The 10,974-nt window shown below is 40.2% G+C and overlaps 1 protein-coding gene across 5 annotated transcripts in view; it reads left to right on the top strand.

Moving 5' to 3' along the window:
- Liprin-alpha (PTPRF interacting protein alpha) overlaps window positions 1-10,974 on the top strand; it is a 40,349-nt gene that overhangs the window by 9,921 nt on the left and 19,454 nt on the right. For 2 of the 5 annotated variants that reach the window (XM_022832811.2, XM_022832810.2), the window contains exon 2: window positions 7,795-7,957. The exons of 1 other annotated variant lie outside the window; for it this stretch is intronic. In XM_022832811.2, coding sequence (XP_022688546.1) covers window positions 7,795-7,957 — 163 coding nt within the window. Of the gene's footprint in view, window positions 1-7,269; window positions 7,396-7,794; window positions 7,958-10,974 lie in introns of those variants that run through there. 2 more of the 5 variants (XM_022832813.2, XM_022832812.2) reach the window with 2 other exon arrangements.

The raw sequence follows: 10,974 nt of genomic DNA, 5'->3' as shown, positions 1-10,974 counted from the left end.
ATATGTACTCATATGAAATCAACTATTTCGAAATTAGTATTTTTGCTATAAATGGTTTTTGTTAACATTGAAGTCCAGACTGTTTTCATTATGCGATATACCAGCACACGGCAACGAAAAATTCGTGCAAAAACAAGGTTGATCTCGTTAACTTTTTCTATACGGAACTGATTTACAAGCACAGGATTAGCTGAAACTTCCTTGACTCGCATGCTGTTGGCCGTTGCTAGCTTTCCCCGTACACTGAAGGTAACGGGGCACTTCGTAGAACCAGTCCATCTATATCTGGAATGCCATAATCATTCTAGATTTTACTAAACAGATAAAGAGCGAGAGGCAAACTTCAAGCCTGATTCATACCTATACGCTATGTTTTGTAAAATGACAGAAACCCGAATTCGCGCATCGTAGGAATCGTATCCTTATCACACACTTTGTGTCCATGAATATGCGGAGGCAATATTCAGACGCAAATGTATTATCTATGCCTTGTTTCATATTCAATCATAACCGAAGTCGTAATAGATGTACTAAGAACTTGTTATGACTGTAGAAAAAAAATCTTAAAATCAAATCGTTTCTGTGAACAGTGTTTTCCGCATGAGCTTGTTCGCTGCAGACGCTTCGCGCACATGCCACCCTCCGCCACCATCCAGGATTATCTGTAGAAGATGAAAAGGATGATTTTGTGACCGAGATATAGTAACATTTCATGAAGTTGATTCAGCTTATGAAACGACTTGAATGATCAGCCCATATCTGCCTTCGGTTGCTAAACTCAATGTTCTATTATTATTCTTATTATTATTATTATGTAGCCGCATCCGACTGAGTGCAAAAAATTGGAAGCAAAATTCTGTAGCATAAACACATGTAATAATAGAAAATCTGATGCATTTGATGGTTTGAGCGAGTATGTAATTCCGGAATGCCAATTCCGTCAATCAGGACACCAGGTCGTGTGTTGGTACGAAACGTAAAATACGAATACAGATTAAAGGAGTGACACTGATGATAATAATAATAATAATAATAATGTTTTGAAGATCCACTACTAAATAATCAGTGACAAAATAAGATTGTTCGAAAGAGGCCAAAAAAAATAGCTGATCTTGTCTTATATTCTTATATGGTGCGTGAGGTTCCATCGTAATGAACACTGGATAGTTTATAACTTAAAAATGCAAGCCCATAAACCTAGATTGGCTATATAATGTTTTTCATTTACAACACACGCATCTGAATACGACAATTTTATTGACAATGATTTTTTTGTTGGTAGTCGTTATATTCCATCACTAACACGGTTTTTAAAAGTACACGCTACCCTTCAGCAATTTTTAGTCCAAAAGACATAAAGGAGCCAATGGTATGCTGCCATGTTGCACGATTAAATCTTCTAGAACTACAAAAATCACGACTCTTATGGCAGTGGTCGGTCCGTCTAAGTCCTTACCGTTTTTGGCAATGAACAGATTGTCATTGCCGCGCACTGCGTAATGATTAATAAATGTGCTATATATTGTAGTATACATCTTTGATATCTGGTACTTTGTTTCACGACGTGGGAAGGCTTACTGCTGAACCGCCGCAACGATTCGTACCGGTAACACGCGGTTATCAAGACCGATGTTTGTTCCTAAGTGTTTTTAGCTACAGTCTGTTTATCATCTGGGGCGACTTGATATACGATAACTACAAGACGATATTAGAACAGACGTATAACCATAAGCTAGAATTTGTGGTCTTTTTGGACTTTTTTGACTAATATTATTATTATTCACTTTGAATTTATTCTTTCTTGGTCAGTCAACTGCTGCGTAGCTGAGCTGTGCCTTAATTCAAACCTAACCAGTTGTTCTTATTGCTGGCTGTTTTCTCAGTCGATTTTCAACAGTAATTTCTATCGAATATGGGCGGACCCGGAACGTTCTCATCATCAAGAGCTCAAGATAGGTCAGGCCAAGTTCTTTCATCTCGCCATTTCTCTTTTGTGTGCCGCTTTTGACTCTATGCTGAAGCTGTATCTGGCAACGCTTTCCACAACGTACTCTCGACGCTTGTTTCGATCATCGAATATGCGAATCTGAGGCCGTCAGGGACAGAAAACAGAGATCCAACGGCCGGCGCAGGAATTGAACGCCATAGCGTACTTACTATCGTTGGCGCATTTCGCACGAGCAGAACAGGCGAAAGCGGGTCTGCTCGCTAGCGGCACCGATACTGGATGTATGCCTTGATGTAATAAACCCGGTTCCGGATGGATCTGTCAATAAAGCGCGGTTCTTTTGCTATTGCTGCTTTTGTTGTTGCTGCTGTCAAATCCGCCCCCGCAGTGGACTGATAGTGTATGAGCGACCGCGCGCTGTTCGACTTGAAGATGATATGAAGAAAAGGCAGATGTGGCCCGTATCTGCTAACATCTCGGACTTGTGGGCATGTCACGATTACCAGCACTTCTAATAATAATAATCGTAACGCTGATGATGGCGGTGATCATGACATTACTAATGGTGACAATTATGATGACCAAACCATAGACGATGTAGAGTTAAAATTGTCTGCTCTGTTCTCGTCTCGTAAAAAAACGACGACGCATAATTACGAAAACGCCAAAAGGCGACGCGAATGAAACAAAAATACATGGATATATGTATTATATCAGGAGAATCCGTTCGCAACGAACAAGCTGCGCCTAGTAACTTACTTTTATGTAAACGTTATTAAATGGTTCCACAGTTCGTGTTACGGAGGTTGCAAATTATTTGTTTGTTAAAGAAAAAGGTCATGAGTAAGCTGATTGAAGGTAGAGTTTTTCCAAAACTGAAAACTAACTTTGTTTCCGGTAACTCATGTAAATTAGCAGGGTAAGCAAAACAGACCGACGGAGAAGCCGTTAGTTATCTGGCTAAAAATCTGTCTCGTCCACACGTTGACATATTGAGGCTAGAAAAATACTATAATTCCCTTTCGGTAGTTTTACACTGGGTTCTATATGTGTTAAAAAAAAAACAAAAGCTTTTTTATTTGTTGCTCTAGAAGTAACTGAGCTGAGAAAAAAAAGCAAATCAAAGTACATCTTATTACACAATGTTTAATATATAGGCTTTTAGGATTGACGTAAAAAATCACTACGGAGTTACCGTTTCAATTTTTTTATAGTGGAATGATATCAGTTCGAATACTCGTGAGAGCCTGATGAGCGTGTCCTTTTTTTTTTATATATACGAACTTGTCTAGGGTACTACAGCATCTTGTTGATGAAATATTACCCTAGCGATCTTCGAAGGGGAAGACATTTAGCACTTTATTGCTTTTGCTAGGTAGAGAAGGCTTCTGGGTGGTCGTTACCCCGTTTCTAAAAATTTAATCATCTTTTACAGCTAGCCGAGATGTCATGCCCCCCGGTAGGTAATAGCATACACAATTATATAGTTTCAGTTGTATAAATCAGGATGATAAATTTGTTTGCCTGCTGCATTTGACGACTTCCCCACACTTGCTAAAACTCTAAAACATGCGCCAATTCACCGAGTCACAAAATCAGTTTGCCTACTGTCGATCTAGGCATCCGCAAACGCGTTTTACCAAAGCTAGCGAAGATTTCAGGATGTTAAATCTGAACGCAGATGGCTTATTATTCCTTTGCGGATAGATTCTGTTGCTAGTCTGTCGTTGTCCGTCCTAGCTTTAGGCCAAACTTGATCTATATATTATTACCTTTAAAGTCAAAAATAGTAACGGGTCCTGCAAGAAGCGCATGCAGGTATTGGGTATCACGTTCACAAAAGCAAAATGGTGGGAAAAGACTTTGTGGTGGAGCGTATGGGAAGGAATACATGTAGCGCCGCCGTGCAAGTCAAAGCGGTAAAGTATCGCGAAGGGAACATGTTGCCATTAATGAAGCGCAATGTTGGACGAGGTCGAGATCTATTCGCTTTGATTGCGTTATGACTAACGTGTTAAACAGAACGATTGATTAAGTAGCGGTGATCGAAAAAATTAAGCGATTTCGGGTAATTTTAATGATGTGCTAGATATGTGTTATTCAGAAGGTGACGAAGTCAAGTAGGGATGTCTGTTATACATACAGTTGTTTTGCGTCTATACACTCTAGCTTCCTTGAACATTTTCGAACGGGCGCTTAATTCGGAGGCATAAACGAGGATAGTTTTTGATTGGTGACTCAAAAGATGGTTCGGGTTCGAAATTGATCTTCGTCGCTATAAAAACATCTTTGTCGGGGCCACGTACATTAGTATTGCTATTATTATTATTATGGCTGCATATGAGCGATGCGATTGCAAAGAAGCAGGTTTATTTTTAACGTAGAAGCATGTTTTTCGTTCGAAAGTCGGATCGGTTGAAGCAACAGTTTCTGTTCTGTTAGCGAAGAGCTCAGGGATAGATTGACAATGGATTGAAGGCACCGTACATATGATCCGACCGAGTCTCTGACAGCAATACTGTATATGTATATCAACAAGCTACTAAGAAAAAAATCGGTCGTTTCTATTGTCATTCCTGTAACCTGTACCTGTATGTATTTTTGTTATACTATATACATTTTGATAAATATCGTCATCACTGCCGTCGGCTGCACGAACGTTTCCTCGTTCGTAAAACCGAAGCAGGGCAAACAGTGTTTATTCGTTGCCAGAGTTGATGGGGGAAGATACCTAATCTCATTTTGATAGAATTCACCGCTAGATTAATGATTCAGAGTCAGGGAAGATGAGTTTTATTGGTTATTTACGATTAATCCTGTCCGCCCATCCTTAGTTTCACCGCAATAGAGAGTCCTCAGTTATTGATTGGTACTGGTACGAAGATAGCCAGTTGGTTTTGACAGCAATCGGCGCATCGCCAGGCCCCACGGACCATCTGGGTTGGTTCTGTAAAGCTTCCTTGTTTATATCATAGCTAGCGACCCAATATGGCAGGTTATGCATTTGTGAGTCTTTATCCGCCATTGTGACATGCGTAGATCAAGAAAGAACTGTCTGATGTATGAATGGTCAGATATATTCCCTCCTTTAAACGCTCGAGTGGAATGAGAATACGTAGTTAAGTTATCCTACTGGGTCAATTGGGTCAAATATATGATAGCGCTTAAGTTGCCGAATTAAAAAACTGCAGCGAGAACAATTGTGTATGACGTTAATCAGTGTAGAGAGTAAAAGACCCCGTTGCTCATAAAATTAGGCTGAAGCTATTAGAAAGCCATAGCGGATGCTAGTTTAAGTATAGGGCGATACACAAAATAATGAATTTCGGCACGTTGGATCTAATTTTTACTGAAAAGCAGATCGAATTTGGGGATCGTTTTATACGAAATTTGAATATCATATATTTCACTAAACCCATCGAGAGAAGAACAGTTACGACAGTTAACCGCAGGTGAATCGCTGTGCGTCACTGAGGGCCTCGGCTGCTCGGATACAACGAAGCTTGTTTAGGAAATTAATCGTTACCATGTTAACAACAACAAAATTAAAAGAGTTCCTAGTTAGTTTTTTTCGAAATTCACACCATCAATCGTTGGGTTCTTCTTTGGTTTATCAAGCACGGATCGATCTTAGAATCAGAGCTCTGAAAATGCGGGACTCACTCTTTCTAAAGCAAAATTTATCTGTAAACCGCTTCAACATTTGACAACACGCGACGTAAACAATTAGTAAAACTGAATATTTCTGTATGTGATGTCTTAACGTACTTCTTTTATTCGATGATGCTGATAACGAGTTGCGTGCTCATATTGTACTTCAAAAGAGGTAGAGAGTATTAGCGAAACTGGATTAGCTGCAATAAGAGGATTAAGCGGCGATGAACAAAACGATCAAACCTAGCTTGATTGCTTTCCGCTCCTAAGCCTTTACCATTAAGCATCACAGAAGATAAATGTACATCATCCCTAATGACTCTGATTTAGATGGATATGGGCAAGAACGGCAAAATAGCTACAAAAAGCGTTTCGTTCCAGACAGAGGAAGCCCTCCGTTCATTCTGGGCTACGTTTTAACATGGATTTTTAACATTGAAATTTGATGTTCTGTACCGTTGACACACTACATTTTTTTAACTACGATGTGTGGCAATCAGGACCAAGTTGGGCCGTCTGTGTTGATCTGCTGGTAAAAACATCAAAAGTCTCTACCCTGCCGATAAATGGCTGGTGAATGATGACTGAGAAGCAACTTTCAGTTGAACGCAACGAGGAATGATGGATTCAATGCCACCATGGGTCACACTGCATTACCACTTTGCTTGGCGCACCATCTGCGCGTATCGATCAGGCAAACATAAGCCTATCATAGCTCTAACACTGTTTACATTTCAGCTAGCCCCCTTTGCCTGTTCTGCATTGATTAAGAAGACACGTACAAATTTACCGCATTTACTTTGAAGATAAGACTAGTTAATTCATTGTTTGCTATTTTTTTTCTGAACTTTTGATTATTTAAATCCGTTTCTTCCGATTTATCTGAATCCGCTGCAAATTGGTATCTTCGTAGTTTCCAGTAAAGAGCTATTTTCGTGAATTTTCGCACAAAGATAGTATCGCAAAGTCACTAAAACTATTATTAGCGTTGTATAAAGCCTGTGAACTGAAGTCGTGTATATCGTCACCAATAGATTCTGTCTTATATACATATAATACTGTTATGAATAGACAAAAACCATCCGGGGTTACTTTGGCTTGCATATAAACAAGCCATTCACGACTTTGTTGCGTCGTTATTCTATAGTAACCCACAGCAATGCGCGACCAAAAATCTTCTAATTTTTTTGTAGAACGATTAGACTGAGATAAATAAAACAAGTGATACGCATCGGTGTCTAAACTATCGAAGTACCTCTTCAATAAAAGTCGTGAGAAAATAAAAAAACAAGGAAATAGGTAAAACTAGTGTATCCACCTGTACCAATGAAAATCTAAATTGTGCCTCACAAATGACGAGTAGATTTTATGTAGTATTTTGGTGTTAATATATTATCCAGTTGATGACTGCGGTATATACTTCGGCATAATTTCTCTTTTCTAGAGAGACTAATTGTAGGACGTTTTTAATGCACCTTATTTCGTGTCGACACTAGCGCTGTTCTTGGAATTGAAGAAAAATTAATTATGTGTTTATAACATGCTGATTAATTGATAAATTTCAGTACCTACTCAGTATCTATAGATAGAAAATAAATGCTTTGCGCTTCGTGTCCGATCTTTAGCAAAAAAATTACTACTTCATATAGCTAAAAGCCCCGTCTAGCACGAAACAAACCATGTGTGTATCTATGCCCGCCTTCGATTCCGCATCACATTAAGTTTAGCCGTCGGCAAGCATATTAGCGGTGCGGCATTGTCTGCTATCGGGAATATTCCGAACCTATGGATAGGTATTGTAAGAAAGTTCACCGAAAAGATTGACCATCTTAGCCAGCCGCACAACTCACAAACGGCCTAAGATATCCCCTCCGTTTGTATAGTTCCCGGGGGTGTGTTTCGGCTCGACAATGAAAGACTGTTTTCAGCGTCTCATCTTGCCAATAAGGAGTCGTTTATTGGCCCGTTTGTTTTTATTTGCGCGTCTCTCTACAAATTGCATTGATTACATTAAATTGTCGCCACCGAATACCGTCATTAGTACCTTGTGAATGCATGTTCATATTCGACGATGGGCATTCTCTAAAGCGTTATGCCTGTGCTTGTTTTTCTCGTTTTTCGCCCTCGTGTTATTTATTTATTTGTATCTACGGTCATTCTTACTGTTGCGTCATCAAAAATCGGTGTTGCAGGAGCAACTGAGTCAACATCAACAAAAGATTAGCGACATCACCAAGGAGCGAGATGCTTTGGCACGCCAACTTTCACAAACCATGCCGCAAGACTACACAGTCCTTAGCAAGGAGCTCAATATAGCCCGGGAGCATATGCTCGAAAAGGATGAGGAAATCGCTGGTAAGTCGTCGTTCAGCCTGACCTTTTCTGCATTTGGGCATCTTGGGATCTGCCGTTTGGGCAGAGCGGATGATTAGTTGAAACAACCGGCTTACGGATAACGAAAAAATTAAAAACCGTTAGACCTAGTTCGTCAAAGATGTTTGCAAAGCGATGGAACTTTATTGTTATTTTTAACACCACGTTCTAGCTTTTTAACCTTCCTCATAATTTAATTTATTGCAATAATACACTTTATACTTTTGCTGAAACAATCGATTTTTTTTCTCCGTACAGAAATGCGTGGCAACAAACATTAGCCACGTTACTAGGTGCTGATTGGCCTTACTCACAATTACTATTAATTTCATATTACTTCTTCATTGCTCATTGTTTGTTATACTGCAAGCTATAATAACGAGTAATTGTTACAAGTCATGATAACGATTTTTTAAGGGCACATAAGTACAAATATATTATAATACAAAATAGCCCGTTGGATATCCTTGTTCCGAAATTATCTGAATCTCAGCTCCTGACTGGAAGAAAGCGAAAATTCAAATTGTGCTTCCGATTAAATGCATTCTTCAAAGCATTGCTTCTTCTTGTATTATTTATGGGAAACAGGACTCAACAATAGTTGGGTACTACTTGCTTGGATACAGGTCAAGGGTCAACATGCGGCATCTTCGTAGCACTGAATACGCACGGATTGTCATGCTCGTGCTGTCAATAGTGACCACAGCATACGTCGCGTGATATGCAGAAATCACGCTTAAGATCCAAAGCATAGATTCCCATTCTATTTACTGCTTAAAACGATTTGTCGACCAGCATTCCCGATTTAGGCACATGTAATTCAAAGGGTCTGATGCTCCAGCCGATCTTGAAAGTTGGTTGTCATAACATGGCTAACTGATGACGTCCACTAGCTCAGAGGCTTGGCAGTGACCCGAATTGCGGAAAGAAGTTGATTAAAAGGCAGTCCTCCCTTCATTCGAAGTATCGGATGTGACGGGAGAACTTTTTCAACAACAACTAAACTTCACATAAAGTTTAGTTGTTTTACAGTGTCTGAAAAAGTACTACGTTTAGCTAAAGATCTGTTCTGATCTGTAAAGAACGAAAATTGAACTGATTCACAGGTGTCAGTCCACTAAACGTAGTGCCTCGACTACAAACCGTGGGATGAGACCAAAACTCTATAGGCATAATATTGTTTATTTAATCCAAATATACATCCTGTTCAATTAAACCGTCAATCATTTTCAAACATGTGCGGAGCGATTGATTAACTGTTGGTGATATTTAAATGCCGTAAAGACTGTGCCGAACGGGTGGTTAGATACGCGTTTGTTTTGATTTTATCCATGTGCGAGGTTTGCGTTGAAAATAATTCTGTTTCACCATAGCCCTTTTGCGAGAAAGAAAACAGGATGATACGCAACGATGTGTTCGTTTTTGTCCAAAGCCGATTGACTCCATCGATAAACTGGGTTACGCCATCGAGCAGGGTCACATCAGACCATACGCAGTACAGTATTTCGAATGCAATAACTTGTTTTCAATTAGTTAGTGTCCATTTATTTCGAGGCAGTAACACAATCCATACCACGATCTCTGTGCCGTTCCATACGTTCCTTGAACGTCTACGAGAGTCGAATGTTTTGGGTCTCTTTGACTCGTAATCGCAGTGCGAGCTTTCATGAATAGGCGCTCCGTCATGGATCTTCCGGGGTGTTTTTATTTGTCTGTGTAGTTCGAGCTCTGTTTAGTTCATTACGATACAATTGCAACTCTTATGTACGACCTGCTAATGTGTATCAGTAGTTATCGTAACCATAGTAAGCAATTTGGCTGCTTGTCATTGATACCGCTGCAGGCACGAATGCCCGCCTACCTATTTTGTCGACTACGATAGGAGCACTGCTAAACGCCCTCGTCAGAGCCCATTGCTTTTCTCGCTGCTTCGAAGCCACCCGAACAACTTGCAGGTACTTCAAGAGTCTCTATTGAATCAGCCCATCGGATCGACTTAGCCAAGAGGCTGGCCAACGAAACAGCTTCATAGGGCATCGGCTCGATTCGTTCGGCATTTGTGCGTGTTGTTCCCTTTTAACAGTGCGCCCGATTGCTTTATGCTATCGTCCAGCGCGACTGGTCGCCCAATGACGTGTTAACAACAAGCTAGGCGAGACAACTTGTTCGTATTGACAAGGTAAAAAAAGCCCGCCTGCTTTTGTGTGTGTGGTGAGATAATAGTTAGCAATCTCTAGGTTAGGATTGTGTTGACGCTTGGAGCTTGAAGAGGAAAGAGGCTAAAGCAGTTATGTCAGAATTGGTTTGCCGGGCCTTATCTAAAAAATGCAAGCCTTAGAAGGCAATTGCAGCTAAAAACATAAACCACCCCCTCATTACCGTTTTCCGTGTAACTTACGGAACTGACCTACTGGTCATCATAAAGCTCTAGAAATAAGTCTATCATATATTTTCTTCCGGTGTATTTGATCGAGTCCCAATTGAGAATCCAGTTTGTTCTATCTGTTTATAAACAACGTCTACAACAGAGGACGTCAAAGCATATTTCGTTGGTGTTTCTGTTGTGATTCCATTATGAGGCGCCGTCTAGCGGCGATACCATATCGCACACCAACAGAACCTTAGCGCGCCCGCCCCACGGTTTATTCTTAGACGTCAGGACCTTATGAAAACAACGCGTTTGCTACGCTTACTCGTTCGCACCTGCTTGTTGTAGCGTCTTGGCCCGTAACGATTTATTTGTTAGTAATCGAAAACTTGCATTTCAGCAACAGCAGCAGTAACGTACATTGCTAGGGACGGCTAAAACAAGACTTTTAGAAAGACATCGCCCTCAGGCTCCAGCTGTCGGTTCGTCCGCTCACTCACCCGGAGATTAAGGAATATCAGAACGAAATCAATAAACAGCCATTGAGTCACCTCCTTTACTTGAGTATATAAATGGAATTAATGTTGTGTGCTAATAAAAAATTTGTAGGGAGTACTATACATGGGATAAT

This window comes from Varroa jacobsoni, unplaced genomic scaffold (assembly GCF_002532875.2).
Source record: "Varroa jacobsoni isolate VJ856 unplaced genomic scaffold, vjacob_1.0 scaffold_413, whole genome shotgun sequence".
NCBI classification, from domain to species: domain Eukaryota; kingdom Metazoa; phylum Arthropoda; class Arachnida; order Mesostigmata; family Varroidae; genus Varroa; species Varroa jacobsoni.
The sequence above is the reverse complement of the archived record's forward strand: the minus strand, read 5'-3'. Positions and strand labels throughout refer to the sequence as shown.